The sequence below is a fragment of the Erythrolamprus reginae genome, chromosome Z (assembly GCF_031021105.1).
Source record: "Erythrolamprus reginae isolate rEryReg1 chromosome Z, rEryReg1.hap1, whole genome shotgun sequence".
NCBI lineage: Eukaryota > Metazoa > Chordata > Lepidosauria > Squamata > Dipsadidae > Erythrolamprus > Erythrolamprus reginae.
The window spans coordinates 57,494,409-57,518,975 of NC_091963.1; the positions used below are offsets into that span (position 1 = coordinate 57,494,409).

Genomic DNA, 24,567 nt, shown 5'->3' on the forward strand with positions numbered 1-24,567 from the left:
AGACCTGGTGGCCCTGTCGGTGTCTCCCCCGTGGAGGATTCCGGAACCCGAGGTAGTGTTGATTCAGGGGTCAGTTTGCCATCCGAACCCTCAGTGGTTCAAACTGACCGCCTGGCGCTTGAAAGGGCGGGTCTGAAAAATCAATTTTTACCAGACAACGTTATAGTTACCATACAGGCAGCTCGCCGCCCTTCAACGGCGAGATTGTACCAGGCCACATGGGTGACCTTTTGTGGGTTTTGTTCAAGCCACAACCTTGATCCGGGGGAGGCTTCAGTAGTTTCTATCTTGCAATTCCTACAGTCCGGGGTTGAAAAAGGGTTAGCCCCAAATACTTTGAAAAGACATTTAGCCGCTTTAGCAACCATCATCCGTTTGCCTCACGCTCGTTCTCTGACACAACATCCTTGGATCAGGGATTTCATTAAAGGCGCAGTTAACACCCATGCGCCTCCGGTACACAGATTTCAGACATGGGACCTTTCCCTGGTACTCAAGGCGCTTACAGCACCGCCTTTCGAGCCGATGAGGACCATTCCTATAAGATTTCTCTCCTTAAAAACAGCCTTTTTAGTGGCAATTACCTCGGCACGCCGAGTGTCGGAGCTGTCGGCCCTGTCTACGCGTGCGGATTTGTGTATATTCCACCCGGATAGGGTTGTATTAAGATTAGACCCATCATTTATTCCCAAGGTTAACTCTGGGTTCCATAGGTCACAAGAATTAGTGTTGCCAGACTTTTGCACACATGGACAGCACCCTCTGGAGTTGAGGTGGCACAAGGTAGATGTTAGGAGGGCTTTGAAGATCTACATCAGACGGACTGGACATTTCAGGAAATCTGAAAGGTTGTTTGTGTCCTTTGGTCAGCGATCGATGGGTCTTCCAGTTTCTTCCAGATCCATCAGTCGCTGGCTTAGGGATTGTATTGGGGAAGCCTACAAAGCTCGGTCTCAATTACCACCGACCGGGGTGACAGCACATTCCACTCGAAGCGCGGCCACTTCGGCTGCTTGGAGGACTCAGGCATCCATTGAGGACATTTGCAAGGCGGCTACGTGGGCGTCTCCTACTACCTTCATACGCCATTACAAACTGGACTCTGTAGCTTCGGCGGAAGCGTCCTTTGGGAGACGGGTTTTGCAGCAAGTGTGTTCAACTCCTGCGACCGTAGCTCAGCCTTTTCCCTCCCATGGGCAGTAATCTTTGGTATATCCCATGTTGGACTCTCCTTCCAGATGCAGTGGAGAAGAACCGTTGTACATACCTGAACGGTCTTCTCGATGCACTGGAAGGAGAGTCCAAACCCACCCGGCATGGTTGTTTCGCCAGGTCGCCGGAGTCTTGGGGGTTACATGTTGAATAGTTATGAGGTTTTATGGTTATTGTTCAATAAACAGGTTATCCTTAAACTGGCTTCGTTTTTAAAACTGAGGTATTGGGGGCTGCTAAGGGGCGGTGACTACCATATTTAAATATTTAAATTAACTCAGTCTCTACCAATAAGATTGGTAAATTACCCATGTTGGACTCTCCTTCCAGTGCATCGAGAAGACCGTTCAGGTATGTACAACGGTTCTTTCCACGTTCCCAACGGGTGTTGGGAGCAGATCTTGCCTTCCTCCCACTGCACCTCCTCCCGGCCCGGCTCTTCCTCCTCCTCCCCACGTTACCAAGTCACGCTGTCCCCAAGCTTTTTACACACCAGAGCTTTTCAAGTCATATTTCGCCTTTGGGTGGCTCCCGTGTGGGGAGCCAACCCCCTTCCTCCCGCAAGCTAAAGTTCAGGTTGGGGCATTGGAGGGATCGTGAGAGGTGGAAAAAAATCCTCTGGGCAAGTTGCGCCGGGAGAGAGCGTGTGTGCTGGGCAGGGATCCTCCAAAGTTACCAAAGCCTTGAACGGCAGATCTAGAGGAGGCTAGTGAGGGGAACCCTCCTGGACGCAGTGGCTCCTAGACGGCCTCGGTGCAGCTCTTGGAGAGGGTGGGACAGGCGCTGTTGGCGGAGGGAGGGAGGGCAATCGGCAGGGCGGGCGGGTGGGCTCTCTGGTCCATCCAGGGGGTGAAAGTTTCACTTTTCTCCACATCCAGCTTTGGCTCTTTGCGGGCTTCTGGCAGGAGGGGGCTGTGGCCGATGGATGGCTGAGTCTCCCATGGACACATTTTGACAGCGGGATGGGGGAAATCCCCTCGCCCGATGCTTCCTCGTCTCACTTCCAAGCGGAGGAAGCGAACGGCAAGAGGGGAAAGTGGCAGCCAGATGGGGCGGCTGCGGAGAGCTCCTCTGACACGCGGTTCTCTCTCCCCTCCAACACCTTTGACGTCACGGAGACCTCCTTCCTGGAGTCCATGTTTTGGCTGGCCAGGAAGGATGTCTCTGTGACGTCAAAGCTCCGCCCCTGGAATTCCCTATTGGGATTCCCCACCTCAGTTGGAGCCTCCCGACGTGCTGAGAGAGCCGCAGATCACAAAAATTGATCGGCGGCGGCGGGTTCGTAAGGCGAAAAAAGTTCGTAAGAAGAGGCAAAAATTTTCTGAACCCCGGGTTCGTATCTCGGGTTGTTCATAAGACGAGGGGTTCGTATCATGAGGTACCACTGTATTAGCTTCCTAGAATGCATTTCTTCATTTTGTTTAGAATGAGAAGCTTGGAAAAATTACAATAATTTGTAACAAGAAAGGTTGTAAAATAAGACAACATTTAATGAACATCTTGCTAGCATTAGAAAATATAAGATCAAGGACTACCTATATTTCATAACAGAAACAGAAATACTATTACAAAACACTGCACATAATATGCTAAACAGTGTATGCTATACTATAATGTACTAAAATAATAGATTAGCTTCCTAGAATGCATTTCTTCATTTTGTTTCGAATGAGAAGCTTGGAAAAATTACAATAATTTGTAACAAGAAAGGTTGTAAAATAAGATAACATTTAACGAACATCTTGCTAGCAATAGAAAATATAAGATCAAGGACTACCTAAATTTCATAACAGAAACAGAAATACTATTACAAAACACTGTACATAATATGCTAAACAGTGTATGCTATACTATAATGTACTAAAATAATAGATTAGCTTCCTAGAATGCATTTCTTCATTTTGTTTCGAATGAGAAGCTTGGAAAAATTACAATAATTTGTAACAAGAAAGGTTGTAAAATAAGACAACATTTAACGAACATCTTGCTAGCAATAGAAAATATAAGATCAAGGACTACCTAAATTTCATAACAGAAACAGAAATACTATTACAAAACACTGTACATAATATGCTAAACAGTGTGTGCTATACTATAATGTACTAAAATAATAGATTAGCTTCCTAGAATGCATTTCTTCATTTTGTTTAGGATGAGAAGCTTGGAAAAATTATAATAATTTGTCACTGGGCTGCTATCACTTCATCCTTTATTAGCATGCTACAGAATTCTAAGTTGCACTTGGATTTCCATGCACTCTAAGCCGATATATGCACGTATACTTAGGATGGCCCCAGCTGCTTATCACTTTCAGCTTTATATATTTTATCAATTCAGGAGACTCATTCTGAAAAAGAGAGAGATTTTTTAAATTGTTTAATTATTGTGATTAAAAGTAATTACAAGTAATATATTTTTCTTTAAATATGTCTACTGTACGCTGAACCACTAACTTAAAAATAGGATATGTGTACATTAATGATTGTCCTGCATTCACAACTTGCCTCAAGCACTCCCCTCCTCATTCTCCTTCCATATATTTGGAAGAAATACGAGTCATGACTTTATTTTAAAAGATTCTTGTTTTAATGTAGCTGATTTAATAAACTATAAAAAATCACCAGAATAAGCAAAATGCACACAGCACATAAAAGCTAAGATTCTTTCTTTTATTTATTTTACAGATTCTAATTTTAAATTAACAGTTCATGCTCTGAATTAAAACAATATTTATTTATTTGAATTATTTCTATATCATTGTAATCTATATACATTCCTATGTATATAGCCCTCAACATAAAACTGATCGCTTTGCAATCATTCAAAATTAAGGTATTTATGACCCAGTCCTGGAGTTCCAACAGCTGACATCCCATGATCATCTGACAGCATTTTGGGAACTGAGAAATTGGCCTGCATTTATAGCTGTTGCAGCTTCCTGCTATCATTTTACATTTTTACAAAAAACTGGCATTTACATCTGGTTTCTGGCAAAAACTGTAGCTAACAATGGGTTCACCTAACCATGGTGTTTAATAAACATGGTATTTGCTTAACGGCTGCTGCAAAAAAGGTTGTAAAATTGAGTCTTTTCTGTGATAAAATAAGACATTAGACCAAAACAATAATAATAAATCCAGAGAATGTGCACTCGTCCCCTGCATTGTCTTTCAGTTTAGAAAATCTTTGTTTAGATTAATTTTCAAAAGAATGTGAGTGTGGCTACTGTTCTGACTTTAAGATACAGCTGTTCTGTAATCCAGGGACTACAACAAAACGTGTCTGCAAATCCTTGCCCCTAATCTCTCCAAATGCAGGTTTTTTAAAAACAAATGGGGGATACTAATGATGACATGCACTAAATGAGTTGATTCCATGAGAAGGATGATCTTGAAGCTAAGAACCAAGTCATAAATCATTTGCCAATAAATAAAAATCTGCCAAAGTAAAGTTCTAATAATTCCTTCTGTCCAGGCAGAAGAGGAAAATGCAAAAAACTGGCATTTTCACATAGATATCTTACTGTTCATTCGTTTAGCACTAGATTGGAATTTAATGTCAAAAGGAATTAACCCGAGATCCTATCCTTTTCCTTTTTGTCTTACGGAAAATCATGATGATTATATACTTACTGTATTTTTCGGAGTATAAGACACACCTTAGTTTTTGAGGAGGAAAATAATGGAAAAAAAATCTGCCTACCAGATATTCATCTGGCTAGCATCCTTAGTCTGGTCGGCTTCAGCACATTATTTTATCCCCTGGTTAGAGCTTTTAAAAAAAAACTTATTCAGAGAGAGTAACAATGAAAGTGCTTGCAAGCCGGTAAGAGCTGGGAATATTGTAAGCACCTGATTAGGGCTGGAAAGAAACATTCAGAGCAGGTATAGCAGGGGTAAGCAAAATTGGCTTTTCTATGACTTGTGCACTTCAACTCCCAGAATTGATGTTAGCTCAGGAATTCTGGGAGTTGAAGTTCCACATGTCATAGAAGAGCCAACTTTGCCTACCCCAGAATGGAATGGTGTGGAATGGAATGGAATAGAATAGCATAGAATAGAATAGAATTCTTTATTGGTCAAGTGTAATTGCACACAAGAGGAATTTGTCTTTGATGCATATGCTCTCAGTGTACATAAAAGAAAAGATACATTTGTCAAGAATCATGAGGTACAACACAATGATTGTCATAGGGGTCAAATAATGAAGAAACAATCAATATTAATAAAAATCTTAAGGATACAAGCAACAAGAAGTAGAGCAATTTAAAAAAGTCTTTGCAGACAGGGCTTAGAAAACATTCTTCACAGAGAGTAACATTGAAAGAGCTTGCAAACTGGTAAGAGATGGAAACATTGTTAGCACCTGGTTAGGACTGGAAAGAAATATGGAGCAAGTAGAGCAATGAAAAAAGCCTGCAAAGACCTAGGGCTTGGAAAATATTCTTCGCAGAGAGTAACAATGGAAGAGCCTGCAAGAGCTGGGGAGCACCTAATTAGGGCTGAAAAAAAGCTTTGAGAATAAGAGTATAAGACTCACTCACATTTTCAGCCTCTTTTAGGGAAGAATAGGGTGCGTCTTATACTCTGAAAAATATGCTACGTTAACTATATGGATTCCTATAACTGTTCCCTTTGTCAACAGCAATGTTTATTAAAATTATGTGGAAGTTTTCCAGCATCTTTTACATACTTTCAGTTGGAATGTTTGAATTAAGAATCCTTCCACATCATATGTAAACTGACCCAAGAAAGTTCCTTGTTTCTCTTCTTCTGCTTTTAGTCCCTTTGGAAAGAAAGGATTAATTACCAACAATTCATTTATTCATTTATTTAATTTAACTTCTATGCCGCCCAATCCCAAAGAACTCAAACAATCATGACATCATACAGCATTCCATAATAGAAGACAAAGATTTTATGTATTTTGGAATCAAATCTTAAATAAGTCTTTTCACTTGTTGTGAGCCGCCCCGAGTTTTCGGAGAGGGGCGGCATACAAATCCAAATAATAAATAAATAAATAAATAAATAATAAGTAGGTAATCAAATTATGGACAAGTATTTTTAAGTTACTAATATGAGACAGTTCATTGTTTACTGGCTATTAATGGCCCACTGATATCTTAATTAAAAAAACAATTATTTACCTGTACATTTATCATCAACAATACTCAGAAATGTGAATATGTACATTTATCATCAACAATACTCAGAAATATGAAGCAAAAATTTATTATTTTTAGTTTACATATTTCAACAACATACATCGTTCTTTCATCCTGAAAAATGCCAGTATAGGCTGAGCAATTATATGGTGCCTTTGAAAGACCAATTTGGTCTGAAATGCACTGGAGTACAGTTTATGTATTTATGTTTCTATACATACAGAGACATATGCACACTTACAAAGTGTTTCTTCAGTGACCAATGGACTATTTCATTATATTTTGTGCCATTCACCCATGAATATAAGATCCAAGCCAAGAATCTAGGAAGACACCCAAATTGAATAGAATAGAATTTTATTGGCCAAGTGTGATTGGACACACAATGAATTTGTCTTGGTGCATATGCTCTCAGCGTACATAAAAGAAAAAGATACATTTGTCAAGAATCATGTGGTACAACACTTAATGATTCCCCCCCCCCCCCAGAACCAAGGATGGACAGTTGGTGTGGTCCTTCGGGGGCAGTACCCACAGCTACTCTGTCTTGTCAGGATTAAGTTTGAGCCTGTTAACTCCTATCCAGACTCTCACAGCTTCCAGGCACCGGCACATCACATCCACTGCTTCATTGAACTGTCATAGAGATGTATAGCTGGGTATCATCAGCATATTGCTAGTACCTCATCCCATGCCAACAAATGATCTCACCCAGTGGTTTTATGTAGATGTTAAATAGGACAGGAGAAAGAACTGAATCCTGCGGTATCCCGCAAAGGAGGAGCCTGGGGGTCAACCTCTGTCCTCCCACCAACACTGACTCCGACCGACCGGGGAGATACCGTGTTTCCCCGAAAGTAAGGCAGTGTCTTACTTTCTTTTTATCCCCAAAAGCCCCCATATGTCTTACTTTCGGGGTATGTGTTATATTGTCCTGGGCACCGGGGCCGGCTCGTCTTCGGGCTGCTCCTGATCGGCAACCCGGACCCGTCGCCTTCTTCCAAGCTCTCCAGCGTCGCCGAGGACAAGTCCAGCTTCAAGCCTTACGGAGGGAGCTCGGGCGGTGGCAAGAAGACGGGATTCCGGGTGCTGAGCGCCACCCGCCCGCCGTTCACGCCAAGGACAGGCAGCCCCAGTTCCAGCGCCTCGGCCTGCTCGCCCGGCCTCTTGCCCGGCGGGGAGAGCAAAGGCGGCGGCGGGAGTAGCGGAGGCGAGGCGGAGGAGAAAGAAGCGGCGGATAGCTGACGACGCTCCGGCTAACGAGCCCGGGTAGCTCATGCTGGCCGCCGGCGGTAGCGGGAAAATGGTCTGGCCCGGCTTGTAAGGGGAGACGTGCGCCACCAAGCCGGCAGAGCCCCGCCTTGGAGCCCTCGTGGCTTTGGCTCAGGTCAGCGGAGAGGCCGCTGGAAGAAGCCAAGCGGGACGCGCCGTCGGATGTGCCCTTGCCGCTTGGCTTCTTCCAGCGGCCTCTCCACCGAGCTGAGCCAAAGCCACGAGGGCTCCAAGGCGGGGCTCTGCCGGCTTGGTGGCGCCCGTCTCCCCTTACAAGCCGGGCCAGACCGTTTTCCCGTGGCCGCCGCCGGCCAGCATGAGCTACCCGGGCTCGTTAGCCGGAGCGTACGCCGGCTACCCCCCGCAGTTCCTGCCGCCGGGCGTGGCGCTCGACCTCAGCAAAGCCGGCGGCGGGAGCGGCGGGGTCCAGCCCTCTAGCCGGTGCCTCGCCAGCTATCCGCCGCTTCTTTCTTCTCCGCCTCGCCTCCGCTACTCCCGCTGCCGCCTTTGCTCTCCCCGCCGGGCAAGAGGCCGGGCGAGCAGGCCGAGGCGCTGGAACTGGGGCTGCCTGTCCTTGGCGTGAACGGCGGGCGGGTGGCGGTCAGCACCCGGAATCCCGTCTTCTCGCCACCGCCCGAGCTCCCTCCGTAAGGCTTGAAGCTGGACTTGTCCTCGGCGCCGATGCTTCCACTTGTGCCGCAGCCAGAGCCGCGCCGCTTCGGCCAGGGCCGCCTCCTCGCCCGCCAGGTGGCCCAAGCTCTGGGCGCAGCGCGCCACCGCCAGCTGGCACCAGGCTGCGAAAGGGAGACTCTCCTGGGCGCGCAGCTCCCTCGCTTTTAGTACCGTGTTTCCCCGAAAGTAAGACATATGTCTTACTTTCGGGGTATGGCTTATATTAGCCAACCCCCATGAAACCCCCCATATGTCTTACAATCGGGGGGGTCTTACTATCGGGGAAACACGGTAGGAGGAGAATCACTGTAAAATAGTGCCTCCCACTCCCAACTCCCCTAGTTGCCACAGAAGAATACCATGGTCAATGGTATTGAAAGCTTCTGAGCGGTCAGGAAGCATGAAGACAGAGAAATTACTTCTATTCCAGGCTCACCAGATATCATCCATCAGCATGACCAAATATAAGGATGAAGGAACACAAGCTTTTAAAGGATTATACTTCAGCAAGAGGGAATCTATGTATATTTCATAATACCTGTTGTGAGCGCTCCTTGTACACCTCTGGTAATGGCAGATTCTGAGGAGGATGAGCCAGGCCCCTCTGGATACTCTGGGCCAGCTTATGCAGAGAGTGAGAGTGAGGGAGAAATAGACCTGGATGAACCCGAGGAATTACCAGGGCTGGCAGATATCTCAATGGGGGATTGGTCCCAGTCAGAGGATGAAGAAGATATTAGAGTGGATGAACCACTCTTAAATGCTAGATTCAGGAGGTTACAAAGCAGACAGCAAAACTATATGGCAAAAGGAAGTAATTGGTAGCTTTAACTCTATGGAGTTTGCTGGCCACTCTCAGCAGATATACAAGATAAGGATTTTGGAAAATTCTGTGCAGAAATTCTGAGTGTCAACATTGCTGTCATGGATACTGTGTTAGATCTGGAGCTCTAGAGAAAGCCCCCTTAAAAACCTGATCCCTGCTTTGCAAAAGTTCTTTGCTAGAAGCTGCATGCCTGTCAAAATGTGGTGAGCTGATTTTTATTACTCTATTAAACATAATCTTTCTTATCTTGCTGGAATGTCGGAGGCTCTGAAACTGGCATCTTTCTCTGCAGCTTATATGATAACTTTGCAGCAAGGGACAATATTCCCAGAACTTTTAAGACTGAATTCTGCTCCTATTGTTGCTTTTTCAAATAAAGAGTGTAATTCAAACCTTAAATGGTGGGTTTGAGCTGTTTGTGTTAATCTAAAAAGTCCGGGATAGAACAGTCCCTGAGGATTGGACAAGAAGCAATGGATGGAAACTCATTAGAGGGAGATTCAACCTGGAATCTTCCAGCCCTATGCTTGTGTCTATGGTTGTGAAGAAAATTACTGCAAAATGTGCTTTTGTATTTGCTGGTTTAGTCTGTGAATCATAATGTGGGTTTGCCACTGCCATTTGTAAAATATGAGCTATAGTTTAGTATCTTGTATGAATCCAATAATCACAAGCAAACAACCTCTGTAATTATAACAAAATATTCAGAAATTTTTCAGCTAATCACAGTACAGTAATCCCCAGGTTATGATAGGTAACTTATTAACCATTCAAAGTTACAACCTCTCCTCAGTATTTATAACCCACTCCCAAAGTTTTATTTATTAGATTTGTATGCCGCCCCTGTCCATAGACTCAGGGCGTTACAAGTTACAAATGTTTCAACACCATGCTGTCATTCACACTTATGAACAATGGCAGAGATGCTGCAGCATTCACCCTGCCTATCCCCCATCTCAAGCCATGGTCTTCATAGGCATTCTGGCTGTGGAGATTCACTTACCTTGCAAATATCTCCTCTCTGCCATGGTTTCTTTGTCTGCTTCATTGTTTCAGGTCTTGGGTGCATTTGCAGAGAACAGAGGCATAAAGTACTGTGAGATCATGTAAGATCAGTAGCGTGAAATCTCATGCTACTGATCGTGTGAAATCTCACACTAGTTTAGGCTGTTGTTCTCTGCAAATTGAGGCTGGACAAGATATGCAGCAAAAGGCTTTGCAAATGGAGGGAACAGGGAAGGCTTCGGTCCTTCAAGCCTTCCCTCTGTTTTCCATTTCCTTGCCAAAGCCTGCAGGATGACTGCATCCTTTGTAAGCTTCAGCAATCCTCTGAAAAAAGCATTTGCCAGTAGAGTGGAGCTGGAGAAAGAAAGGCTGGAAAAGAAACAACTTGCTAGATCTTTACAAGGTAAGTGACCCGGCATGGAGGCGGGAAGCAATTGTGGGGAGCAATGTTCCCTCTAATTTTTTTTCGGTGTGGGCAGAAAAGTGTAGTGTCTAAGCGGCAGTCCCTTTGGGACTGGGCGGCATAGAAGTATAGATAGATAGATAGATAGATAGATAGATAGATAGATAGATAGATAGATAGATAGATAGATAGATAGATAAATAAATAAATAAATAATTTCCCTTTTTTAATTAAAAGAAATTAATAAAACAAAACCAAAATCTATTATTATTACTATCTTCTCCTCTTTTTCCATCCCTGTCTCCTCCCCCTTTGTGTGTGTGTGTCTCTCTGTGTGTGTGTCTGTGTGTATGTGTGAACTCTTGAATATTTCCAATAACAGGTGAGCTATTGGAAATGGTTCAAGAGTTCACACACACACACATACAAGGATGGGGTTTTTTTCTATGTTATTATTTGTGTGCTTTTTACCATATGCTTTAAATCAAGAGTCATTTCTCTCTCTTTCTCTCTCCCCCTCTTGCTCTCTCTCTCTTTTTCTCACTTTCTCTCTTCCTCTCTTTCTCTCTTTCCCCCTCTTTCTCTCTCTCTCTGTTGTTTTCTTTCTCTCTCTATTGCTTTCTTTCTCTCACTCTTTCTATTTCTCTTGCTTTCTTTCTCTTCTCTCTCTTGCTAACTCTCTCTCCCCCCTTTCTCTCTCTCTCTCTTTCTCACTTACTTTCTCTCTCCCCCCATCTCTCTCTGTCAGCGAGGGGGCTGCGAGAGCGCTTTCTCCGAGCGCTTCGGGAATGCCTACCCTGCCTCTACTGCAGCCCCCTTGCTGAAAGCTCTGGACAAAAGTTCTCCCAGCGAGGGGGCTGTGAGAGGGGTGGGGCGGGCATTCCTGAAGCGTGCAGAGAAAACCCTCTCACAGCCCCTTTGTTGGGAGCACTTTTGCCGAGCCAGCCCCATTGCAGCTGCCCCTCTGTTCCAGCCCCGCCCTCCCAAAGAGTGGGGCTGCCCCATCCTGGCCAATTGCATCCCTCTTGCCAGGAGCGCGGATGAGGACGAGGAGAAGAAGCTGCATGTCTTGTCCAAGGCAGGAGGCGGAGGAGGAGCAGAGGGGGCGGATCGGGCAACAGGGCCGAGAGGCCAGGAGCGCGAGGGGGCCAGAGGCACCATGGAGAGGCAGGGGCAGCCGTGGCTCCCTTCTACTGGCCACGCCTCCCCCCCTGGCAGTGGGATGGGGAGTGCGCGCCTGAGGAAAAGGGTCTGCAGGGGATATTTTGGAGCATGTGAGTGCTCACACGCACAGCTTACGGGGAACGGTGGTGGGGAGCATGAGGTATTTCAGTGGGTCGGGGAATCCTTGGGTGGTTTTAAGCAGTTGGCCTGTTTCATTACTATCCACCCCCCATGGCCTCCCCTACCATGAAATAAATGTGCAGTTAATGACCCGCGTATTCGATTATCGAATGCATGGATGAAAGTAGGAAGTGACCATGGCCAACTTACGCGATTCACACCTACAAATCCTCAGGTTATGAATATAATTGACATAGTATTACTAATGTAATACTAATTACATTAGTAATTCGAGGACTACCTTTTTGGTGAAATCAGGATGGTTAATTTGAAAAATAGCATATTTAGCCCTAAAATCATGTTTGTTGGTTTGTTCATAGTCTAATGACATAATAAAGTGTAAAATAAAATAAGTGTGCCATATTCCCAATTGTATATCAAATGGTATATCAAATATATTGGGATACATTTAAAAACATACAGTGGAACCCCGACATACGAGTTGCTCTACTTACGAGCTACTCGAGATAAGAGCTGGGAGGGGAGAGACATTTTTGTTCGTCTCCCGAGCTCAAATCCGGGATACGAGCTGAGAAGAACTGGGCTGGTTTGCTTTCCTTCCTTCCCGCGCTGATGCAGAGCAAAGCGTCACGCCCCCCTGACGCTTTTGGCGGCTTCCGAAGCGACGCTGGGCTCTTTTGCCACCAAAAGCGTCAGGGGGGCGTGACGCTTTGCTCTGCATCAGCGCGGGAAGGAAGGAAAGCAAACCAGCCCGGCTCTTCTCAGCTCGTATCCCGGCACTTGGTGAGTGGAGAGGCGGTCGCCTCCCCTGCCGCCCCACTCTGCGGGTCCTTGGCTTCTGCTGGGGGTGGGGGGGATCTGAACGCTTTCCCGAAACGGACGGAGAAAGCCCTCTCTCGCAGCGAAAGCGCTCCCAGCCAGGGGGCTGCGAGAGAGGGCTTCCTCCGTCCCTTTTGGGAAAGCGCGCCGCGCCCCTCTCACAGCTCGGAACTGACAGGGCGCTGCTCTCTCTCTCTCTCTCCCGTGAGGTGGGAAAAAAAAAAGCAAAAAACCCCTTCTTGGGGGCTGCGAGAGGGGCGCGGCGCGCTTTCCCGAAAGGGACGGAGAAAGCCCTCTCTCGCAGCGAAAGCGCTCCCAGCCAGGGGGCTGCGAGAGAGGGCTTTCTCCATCCCTTTCGGGAAAGCGCGCCGCGCCCCTCTCACAGCTCGGAACTGACAGGGCGCTGCTCTCTCTCTCTCTCTCCCGTGAGGCGGGGGGGGGGGGAAAGCAAAAAACCCCTTCTTTTAAAACAGGCGCGCCGCTTCTCCGCTGACTCCTGGCGAACTTCCCCGCTTTAGGAGTCAGCGGAGAAGCGGCGCGCCTGTTTTAAAAGATCGCAGCCGGTCTGGGGGGGCTTTCCAGCAACCCCCGAACCCGGGTTGGGGGCTCGGGGGTTGCTGGAAAGCCCCCCCAGGCCGGCTGCGATCTTTTAAAACAGGTGCGCCGCTTCTCCGCTGACTCCTGGCGAACTTCCCCGCTTTAGGAGTCAGCGGAGAAGCGGCGCGCCTGTTTTAAAAGATCGCAGCCGGTCTGGGGGGGCTTTCCAGCAACCCCCGAACCCGGGTTGGGGGCTCGGGGGTTGCTGGAAAGCCCCCCTAGGCTGGCTGCGATCTTTTAAAACAGGCGCGCCGCTTCTCCGCTGACTCCTGGCGAACTTCCAGCTCCTCCTCCTCCTCGCCGGGAAGCACCGGGCACCTCTCAGCCGACGTCTTTTCCCCTCAGCCCTCGGGCTTGCACGCATTAATCGCTTTTCCATTGTTTCCTATGGGAAACAATGTTTCAACATACGAGCTTTTCGACGTACGAGCCTCCTTCCGGAACCAATTAATTTCGTATGTCGGGGTTCCACTGTATTTGGATGTAAAATAAAATTTAATGAAATGATCGAATACAATCATCTTATTAGTTGATACCAATCTGATCTATATAGCAGTCCTAAACTATAACAATCATAAGAATTCAAGTTGCAAGTTACTTTTTACTTAAATTTAGTAAATAAATTAGAACATGATGCTTACATAAATAGCAAACTCTTTAGGAGCACTAGAGATCTCATCCGTGGGGGAGATTTTCTTGGATATGTGTTGGATTGTAACAGCTGTTGGAATAATTTCCTTAGCTAGTCTTATAAGAGTTTCACCTTGATTTCCAGGAAAAGACCAGCAGTTTCCAGGGTGGTAACTGGGCTTAAAGAAAATACAGAGAAAATTCTGAATAATTTAAGCATTCTACTGTCTAAATGCTATAACTCAATTAAAAATAATAATAATTAATAATAATTTATTAGATTTGTATGTCACCCCTCTCCGAGGATTTAATTGTTCAGTTTGGTTTCTATAGTTTGAGATTCTGTTTCATTAATGATATTTATTCTGTGTGATATAATATATTTTTTGAATGTTACTTGGAACATTTTGAAAAACTTCTACTAAAGAAAGAAACTAACAAATGTTCAGGCAAATCAGAAACTTCCAAGAATCCAATCAAGACTCAGCTGTTCAAACTACTGTAATCAACTAGAATGCATACCACATGCTATAAAAATAAAGTAGCCGAGCATAAACGAAGAATCAAGAATTTGCACTACAAAGATGGCAATCAAGATGGGACACAAAGAACCAATCAGAAAGCAGCATGACTAAAAGCTAATCTGAAATCAAGACAAGTGGCTATAATAATAAACACGACCTTACAGACAAACCTCACTCCATAAAAGATCTTGGAATATTCATCTCAAATGATTTAAGTGCCAAAGCCCACTGTAGCAACATCGCCAAAAAAGCTTGAAGGGTTGTTAATTTAATCCTATGTAACTTTTGCTCTTGTAACTTCACACTACTAGAGCATACAAAACTTTTGCCAGACCCATCCTTGAATACAGCTCATCTGTCTGGAACCCACACCACATTTTGGACATAAACATTCTAGAAAATGTCCAGAGATACTTTACTGGAAGAGCCCTCTACTCCTCCACTCGCAACAGAATACCCTACGCAACTAGACTTACAATCCTAGGTTTAGAAAGCTTAGAACTATGTCACCTTAAATATGACCTAAGCATAGCCCATAAAATCATCTGCTACAACATCCTTCCTGTGAACAACTACTTCAGCTTCAATCACAACACACAAGCACACAACAGATACAAACTTAAAGTAAACCGTTCTAAACTCGACTGCAGGAAATATGACTTTAATAACCAGGTAGTTGATGCATGGAACTCACTACCAGACTCTGTAGTATCATCACTTAAACCCCAGTCTATCCTTAGACTATCCACTGTTGACCTCTCCCGATTCCTAAGAGGTCAGCAGGGGGCGTGCATAAGTGCACCAGTGTGCCTTCTGTCCCCTGTCCAAATGTTTCCCTCTTACTAGTATCATGTATACAAATATATATTGTTATATCTTTGTAAACCACTAATACATACTTAACAAAACAAATAAATTTAAAAAATAAAATAAAGACTTGACCCCAAGCAATTAACTTTGGTTTGCATAATGTATCACTTTGCCTCTGAAGATTCTAGCCACAATTGCTAGAAAAATCTCAAGGAATCTATTCTCCATCTTACAGCCCAATACTGCTCCCCAAATACTTTATATTTATTTATACCTGAAGAATTATATCTGGCGATTTCACAAAAGGGAATATAATGAATGACTTCCAGGAATAGGTCCAGCCAAGATAGTGGTAGCTTCTAGTGGTTCTGGACTGAACAATACTGGCACCTAAAACAATGTATTACAATTAAATATCTCATCATTTATTTATTTTAAAGAATATTATATAAACAAATTCAGGCATACAAGACTAATGCCATTTAAGAGCAAATAGAATCCAGAAAATATAATATCTATTACAGTTTATGTACAACAAACAATTAGCAAACACCATATTTTTCAGTGTATAAGACACACCTTTTTACCTCAAAAAAGTGTGTCAAAAACTGGGTGCATCTTATACACCAAACGTTTCATGGGCATTGGGCGATGGTGGCAATGGCGACAATGGGTGGAATTAGAGAGCTGATTCTGCCTGAGAAAGAGCTGCCACCACCAATCCTTCTTGTAGTAGTCAGCAGCGTAGTCCGTGACGGCAGTGGCGTTACAGCTTCTCACGTGGCTTGATGGCAGCGGCGGTGGCTAGCTTCCACTGCAGTCACCAAAACATGGGAAAGCTGCTGCAGCCACGGCACCAAAAGAAAGCCACTGCCACCGCTGCTGGCAACTTCTGCATCCTGCAGCCTCCGATGGCGCCAGCTGCTGTATCACCCCCAGCTACTGCTCCCGCATCTCAAGCCATTGCCTGGCCCATTTGCCGGGACTCCTATGAACTGCAAGAAGTGATAGGTCAGTTGGTACATAATGGAATGATTTCTACCTCTTTGGGGGAAGGAAAGAAAGATGGCTGAAGATGGCTGACTCAGTGGAGTGGGGGGAGAGAGAGGAGCAAATGCTTAATCAGCTGGCTTTGGGGCTTGCCAGCATTTTTCTCCTGTTACCAAAGCCTGGCAGCTGCAGCTGCAAACTTGATTTCCTCCTCGCCTTGCCCCTTCCTCTGTTGCAAACGTTCCATCTGTTTGGGAGGGGAGCGTTCTAGAATGCTTGGGGCTGGCTCTCTGCCCGGATGGGAGTGCGAGGCAGCAGTGTCTGGGTGGCATCCGAGCTTCTCTCCCCCCCTCCCAATATTACACAACAAAATTGTGCCTTCCTGCTTTTGCAAGTAGATGTACCAGTGTTTCGGGTGTTTTTTAAAAAAAAACATTGTGCCGTGAGCACCACACACATCCATACGTTCTTTTCCATTGTATGTTTTGACAGTAAACATTGCAATGAATTAAAAATTGAAAAGCAAACCAGAAGAGATTACTTAAAGGAGAGAAAAAGAGAGACAAGGCGGTTGGGGAGTGGGATTGAATCTAAAACAGTTGATCCTTGGAATTTCGTGAAATGCCGAGCTCCTTTTAAATATCTGTATTTTTTCTTGGAAGTTTCCGTGTTGTTTGGAGGTTGGGGACAGGAAGTTGAAGCTCCTTTTTTCCATAAATAGATGAGATGCAAGAAGCGATGCAGGGTGAAGAAAAGAGTTGGGGGTGAAATAGTAGCAAAGATGTATACAACCATCATGCAATGGAGGAGGGAAGGGAAAGGAAGTCATTTTATTTTTATTTTTATTTATTTATTTATTTAGATTAGATTAGATTTATTGGATTTATATGCCGCCCCTCTCCATAAACTCAGGGCGGCTTACAACAATGGTAAAAAAAACATAGTAACAAATCTAATATTTCACAATCTAAATTACAGTTTTAAGTTAAAAAATCCAAAAGAGCCCCAATATATTAAAAAGAAGCACACAATCGAATCATACACAAAAACTACATGGGCAAGGGGGAGATGTTTCAATTCCCCGATGCCTGACGACAGAAGTGGGTTTTAAGGAGTTTCCAAAAGGCAAGGAGGGTGGGGGCAATCCTAATCTCTGGGGGGAGCTGGTTGCAGAGGGTCAGAGCCACCACAGAGAAGGCTCTTCCCCTGGGTCCCGCCAGACGACATTGTTTAGTCGACGGGACCCGGAGAAGGCCAAATCTGTGGGACCTAACCGGTCGCTGGGATTCGTGCGGCAGAAGGCGATCCCGGAGATATTCTGGCCCGATGCTATGAAGGGCTTTATAGGTCATAACCAACACTTTGAATTGTGACCGGAAATTGATCGGCAACCAATGCAGACTGCGGAGTTTTGGAGTAACATGGGCATATTTAGAGAAGCCCATGATTGCTCTTGCAGCTGCATTCTGCACGATCTGAAGTTTCCGAACATTCTTCAAAGGTAGCCCCATGTAGAGAGCATTACAGTAGTCGAGCCTCGAGGTGATGAGGGCATGAGTGACTGTGAGCAGTGACTCCCGATCCAGATAGGGCCACAACTGGTGCACCAGGCAAACCTGGGTAAGTGCCCCCCCTCATCACAGCTGAAAGATGTTTCTCTAATGTGAGCTTTGGATCGAGGAGGATGCCCCAGTTGTGGACCCTCTCTGAGGGGGGTCAATACTTCCCTCCCCCCCAGGGTAATGGAAGGACAGATGGAGTTGTCCTTGGGAGGCAAAACCCACAGCCACTCCATCTTATCCGGGTTGCCATCTGTAAAACATCTTAATTTGGTTTTCTTTATAAGAAATTGATTTTGTTATTTTCCAATTATGTATCCATACCTTTTCCCATGTTTCCAAATTTATTTCTTTTCCAAAATTTTTGCACCAACTAATCATATTATCTTTCAATATCCAGCCTATTGTTTTGTAATTTATTAAATATTTATATAGCTTCCCAATTAATTTCCCTTGATTTTGAATCAATAATTTCCCAAATATATTGTTATCTTTTTTAAAGATAAAAGTTCTAACGTCCTTTTGATATCTAGAATTAATCTGTACATACTGACACCAATCTATATCAACACCTATCTCTTGCAGTTCTTGTTTAGTTCTTAATTTTAATTGATTATCCCATAAATTTCCATATTTCCATATCTTACCATCTTTTAAAAGATTTGGGTGTGAAATGGCTTCAATTGGTGAAATCCACTCTGGCATTACTAAGAAATGATTTTTCCTTATTTCATTCCAAGCATCTATTAATGCTTTTCTAATAATATTACTTTTAAAATATGAGTGGGTTTTAAAATTTTCATACCATATAAAGGCATGCCAGCCTAACATTAAATCATGGCCTTCTAGATTAAGTAATCTTCGAGTTTCAAGAGTTAACCATTCTTTTATCCATGTTAGAGCGGTGGCTTGATAATATAACTTCCAATTGGGGAGGCCAAGGCCTCCTCTTTCTTTACGGTCTTCTAATGAATTTTGTTTTATTCTTGGTTTCTTACCTTGCCATATGAATTTTTTTGTGATTCTATTTAATTATTTAAAAAAAATTGGCCCAGGATTGATTGGAATAACTTGGAAAATAAATAATACTTTAGGGAGGATATTCATTTTAATTGTGGAGATTCTTCCAATTAGGGATAACTGGAAATTATTCCATATTTCCAAATCCTTTTTAATCTGTCCTAACAATTTTATATAATTATCATTTTTTAAAGATATAGCTTTGGAGGTAATCAATATGCCCAGGTATTTCACCTTTTTTGTAACTTTCATGTTTGTTAAATTTTCAAGATATTTTGTCTGTAGCTCTGTCATATTTTTTGTTAGTATCTGTGTCTTTTCCTAGTTAATTTTCAGACCTGCAACTTTCCCGTATTCTTCTATAAAATCTATTAACTTTAGAATTGATGCTAAAGAATCCTCTATTATAAAGACTACATCATCCGCGAAGGCTTGGACTTTATATATTTCTTTTTTAATCTTTTATTTCTTTTTCTGCTCTTATTTTTATTAATAACACTTCTAGTGTTAAAATAAATAATAATGGTGATATTGGACATCCTTGCCTCACTCCTCTTTGTATTTCTAATTTTCATGTTTGTTCATTGTTTTTTATAATTCTAGCTGATTGGTTAGAATATATAGCGTCGATTATGTTTTAAAAATTGGTTCCTACATTCATCTTATTTAATTGTATTTTCATAAAGTTCCAGTCTACCTTATCAAATTCTTTTTTAGCATCTAAAAATATAAGTGAAATTTGTTTTTCAGGATGTTGTTCATAATATTCTAAGGTATTTATTATTGTTCTTAAGTTATTTTTAATTTTTCTACCTGGTAAAAACCCGTTCTGGTCTTCATGTATTATTCCATTTATAATGTTTTAAAACCTAGTAGCAAATATTGATATAAACATTTTATAATCTACATTTAATAATGATATTGGTCTGTAATTTTCATTTTTTTCCCTTCTCAGTTCCCACTTTGTGTATTAATTAAAGTTTCTGTCCATGTTTTTGGTATTTTACCATCTGCTATTATTTGATTAAATATTTCTCACATGTTTTTTAAAAGTATTTCAATGTCTAACTTATAAAATTCTGTTGGTATCGCATCTGGACCAGTAGCTTTATTATTTTTCTGATTTTTAATAGATTGTTGTAATTCTATTTCTGTAATAGGTTTGTTTAGTTTTTGTTGTTGAACTTCCATTAATGCCGGTAAATCTATAGCACTTAAATAATCAAAAATTAAATCTTCTTTTATTTCTTCTTTTCCATAGTTTCCTGTAAAATTCTAATGCTATTTCCTTTTTATTCATCTGTTCTATGTCTTATTACACCTTTACTATCTATTAATTTTTTAATAATTTTGTTTTCTCTCTCTTTCCTAAGGTTATGTGCCAACCATCTTCCTGGTTTATTTGCATGTTCAAAGTATTCTTGTTTTGCTCTTTTTATTTGTTCCACCATTGATTCTTGTTCTATCAACCTTACTTTGTGTTTTAGTACATCTCTCTGATTTTTAACTTTATCATCATGTTCATCTTTTTGCATTTCTACTTCTAGTTTTTCAATTCATCTTCTAACTCTTAATACTGCAACTTCTTCTCTTTATTCTTTTTCGCCATATAAGAGATTGTTAGCCCACGTATATATGCCTTTGTTGTATACCAAATATTTTGTCGGGTAGTGTCATTATTTTTATTTATTTTAAAAAAAGGCCTCCAATTATTTCTCTATCCATTCTTTGTATTCAGGATTAGGTAATATGTTTCTATTCATTGACCAGTTATTTACTTTTCTCTTACCTTTCCAATATATAACTAACGGATTATGGTCTGCCCAACTATTAGTTTCAATCTCGATATCTCTAATCTTTTCCATTGTGTGTGCTGGTGCCCAGGCCATATCAATCCTAGACCAAGTTTTATGAGGGTTAGAGTAAAAAGTATATTGTTTATTTTGTGGGTGGCATTCACGCCACATATCTTTTAATAATAATTCTGTTCTCATTTTCCAAAATGTTGTAGGTAAAATTACCTTTTTTCCCTTTCCTTTCCCCCCCCCCTGTGTAATCCATTTGACTATCTGAAATTGCATTAAAATCACCGATTATTATCATATTTTCTATTGATAGTTCAATTATTTTGTCATGCAATTCTTTATAAAATTGTTTTTGGTTGTCATTTGGTGCATAAATTGAAATAATTACGAGAGGTTTCATTTCTAGATCTAATTGTACCATTAAAATTCTGTCTTCACTATCAATGTATATTTGTTTTGATTCAATTATTTCATCAATATACATTGCTACTCCTCTTTTCTTTTGATTTGCCAAACTAGTATAAAGTTTCCCCAATTTTGAATTATTAAGAAGGCTTCTCTTTGATTTTTTAATATGAACTTCTTGTAAAATATTTATTTGTGCTTTTTGTTTTCTGAGTTTAGCCAATACAGTGGAACCCCGACATACGAGTTGCTCTACTTACGAGCTACTTGAGATAAGAGCTGGGAGGGGAGACACATTTTTGTTCGTCTCCCGAGCTCAAATCCGGGATACGAGCTGAGAAGAGCCAGGCTGGTTTGCTTTCCTTCCTTCCCGCGCTGATGCAGAGCAAAGCGTCACGCCCCCGACGCTTTCGGAGGCTTCCGAAGCGACGCTGGGCTCTTTTGCCGCTAAAAGCGTCAGGGGGACGTGACGCTTTGCTCTGCATCAGCGCGGGAAGGAAGGAAAGCAAACCAGCCCGGCTCTTCTCAGCTCGTATCCCGGCAGTTGGTGAGTGGAGAGGCGGTCGCCTCCCCTGCCGCCCCACTCTGCAGGCCCTTGGCATCTGCTGGGGGTGGGGGGATCTGAATGCTTTCCCAAAACGGACGGAGAAAGCCCTCTCTCGCAGCGAAAGCGCTCCCAGCCAGGGGGCTGCGAGAGAGGGCTTTCTCCGTCCCTTTCGGGAAAGCGCGCCGCGCCCCTCTCACAGCTCGGAACTGACAGGGCGCTGCTCTCTCTCTCTCTCTCCCGTGAGGCGGGAAAAAAAAAGCAAAAAACCCCTTCTTGGGGGCTGCGAGAGGGGCGCGGCGCGCTTTCCCGAAAGGGACGGAGAAAGCCCTCTCTCGCAGCCCCCTGGCTGGGAGCGCTTTCGCTACGAGAGAGGGCTTTCTCCGTCCCTTTCGGGAAAGTGCGCCGCGCCCCTCTCACAGCTCGGAACTGACAGGGCGCTGCTCTCTCTCTCTCTCTCCCGTGAGGCGGGGGGGAAAAAAGCAAAAAACCCCTTCTTGGGGGCTGCAAGAGGGGCGCGGCGCGCTTTCCCGAAAGGGATGGAGAAAGCCCTCTCTCGCAGCCCCCTGGCTGGGAGCGCTTTCGCTGCGAGAGAGGGCTTTCTCCGTCCCTTTCGGGAAAGCGCGCCGCGCCCCTATCACAGCCCCCAAGAAGGTTTTTTTTGCTTATTTCCCCCCGCCTCACGGGAGAGAGAGAGAGAGAGCAGCGCCCTGTCAGTTCCCAGCTGTGAGAGGGGTGCGGCGCGCTTTCCCGAAAGGGAGGGAGAAAGCCCTCTCTTGCAGCGAAAGCGCTCCGAGCCAGGGGGCTGCGAGAGAGGGCTTTCTCCGTCCCTTTCGGGAAAGCGCGCCGCGCCCCTCTCACAGCTCGGAACTGACAGGGCGCTGCTCTCTCTCTCTCTCTCCCGTGAGGCGGGGGGAAAAAAAAAAGCAAAAAACCCCTTCTTTTAAAACAGGCGCGCCGCTTCTCCGCTGACTCCTAAAGCGGGGAAGTTTGCCAGGAGTCAGCGGAGAAGCGGCGCGCCTGTTTTAAAAGATCGCAGCCGACCTGGGGGGGCTTTCCAGCAACCCCCGAGCCCCCAACCCGGGTTCGGGGGTTGCTGGAAAGCCCCCCCAGACCGGCTGCGATCTTTTAAAACAGGCGCGCCGCTTCTCCGCTGACTCCTGGCGAACTTCCCCGCTTTAGGAGTCAGCGGACAAGCGGCGCGCCTGTTTAAAAAGATCGCAGCCGGTCTGGGGGGGCTTTCCAGCAACCCCCGAACCCGGGTTGGGGGCTCGGGGGTTGCTGGAAAGCCCCCCCAGGCTGGCTGCGATCTTTTAAAACAGGCGCGCCGCTTCTCCGCTGACTCCTGGCGAACTTCCAGCTCCTCCTCCTCCTCGCCGGGAAGCATCGGGCACCCCTCAGCCGACGTCTTTTCCCCTCAGCCCTCGGGCTTGCACGCATTAATCGCTTTTCCATTGTTTCCTATGGGAAACAATGTTTCGACATACGAGCTTTTCGACGTACGAGCTTCCTTCCGGAACCAATTAATTTCGTAAGTCGGGGTTCTACTGTATTTGATTTCTTTTCCTGAGGTTGTTCAAACCATTAAGGTTGACTGAAAAAATTTTCAAGTCATGTGACATTTCTATTTGTAGTACGTTTTTATTTCTTTCAGTTCATGTAATCTACTATCTAACACCAATTCTTGTTGAGCTTGTGGTTGTTTCTTTTTAACATCTTGCTTTTCTCCCCTTTCTTTACTGATGGCCCCCCATTCTTCTTCTTTATCCTTAAGTTCTATCTGTAATTGGTCAATCTTATTCAGTCCACTTTGCGCGAAAAAAGCTCTTGCTTTGTCCACACTCTCTATCTTGATTTTCATTGCTTGCCAAGTCAGGGTAAGCCCTTCTGGTACTAAACATCGAAAAAGTATATTCTTTTTGATTAAGACACTTGTAAGAAAATAATACTCTCTTCTGCTTTCTCTTACCCTCTTTGGAACTTGTTTCAGAATTGTAATATCTTTCCCTTTGTGTTTCCAAGTCTGGTTTCTTGCCTGTTTTAAAATGTCATCTTTGATTACTCTTCTTGCAAACTTGATGTGGACTTCTCTTGGTAAGTTGTGTCGCCTTGCATAGCCCGTTTGGACTCTATAAATTTCATCTAACTCTCTTATAAGTTCTTGTGGGTCCACTTGTAGAATTTCTCCTATTAACTCTGCCATCTTTGCGGATAAATCTTCATCCTTTTCTTCCTCAATGTTTTGAAATCTCAAGCCATGTGATGTGGATTGAAGTTCAAGGTTAGTTATTGCTTTGTCAAAGCCTCTACAGGCCGCATAGTTATGTTCTTCATATTCCTCCACCTTTTGTCCTATATCATGGACTTTTCCTTCTGTTGCTTTTATTCTTTTTTCGTTTTCTTGTAAATTCTGTTGTATTACTTTCATATTTCCATCCATCTCGTTCATGCTCCCTTTAACTTCACTGATTTCAGTTTTAAGTTCACTGATCTCCTTCTTGAGCTCAGTTTTCAAGGTACCCATTTCATTTTTCATCTCTTGTTTCATTTCTTCATAATATTTTTTCACTTCTTTATTTGTATCTAGTTGAATTTTTGTTTGTGTTTGCGTTTTCTGCATAAAATCTTGAATACCTGCTAAAGTATCTTGAATAGACTGAAGGTTTGATTCTGCCGGTGGCTTTTCTTTCTCTTTTTCTTTTTCCTTGTCTAGCATTGTTGTTATTGTTCTTTGTTGTAAAGGGGATGATGTTGGAAATACCTTTGGGGTGGGAGTTGGGGTTGGAGTTGGAGTGGATGTTTGTTTTCGAGTTGTTGTTGTTGTAACAGAAGTCACAATTTGAGCCCTATAAGAACCTTTCATATCTCAGAAGTTTACAATTTATTATACAATATTTTAAAAGAACTTCTTTTGCTTTATATTTAAAGTAATAATTATAGACAATTTAGAAAAAAAGAAAAAAATTAAGAATTTAACAATAGAACAATCCTTTAAAATATCA

The 24,567-nt window shown here is 43.5% G+C and overlaps 1 protein-coding gene across 4 annotated transcripts in view; it reads right to left on the bottom strand.

Moving 5' to 3' along the window:
* Positions 1-2,686: 2,686 nt before the first annotated feature.
* LOC139175813 (SUN domain-containing protein 3-like) overlaps positions 2,687-24,567 on the bottom strand; it is a 91,237-nt gene continuing 69,356 nt past the window's right edge. For 3 of the 4 annotated variants that reach the window (XM_070767110.1, XM_070767111.1, XM_070767109.1), the window contains exons 10-13: positions 15,517-15,632; positions 13,920-14,087; positions 5,905-5,997; positions 2,687-3,559 (exon numbers count right to left, since the gene is read on the bottom strand). In XM_070767110.1, the coding sequence (XP_070623211.1) occupies positions 3,443-3,559; positions 5,905-5,997; positions 13,920-14,087; positions 15,517-15,632 (494 nt within the window). In that variant the 3' untranslated portion in view covers positions 2,687-3,442. The remainder of the gene's footprint in view (positions 3,560-5,904; positions 5,998-13,919; positions 14,088-15,516; positions 15,633-24,567) is intronic. The other variant, XM_070767112.1, reaches the window with a different exon arrangement.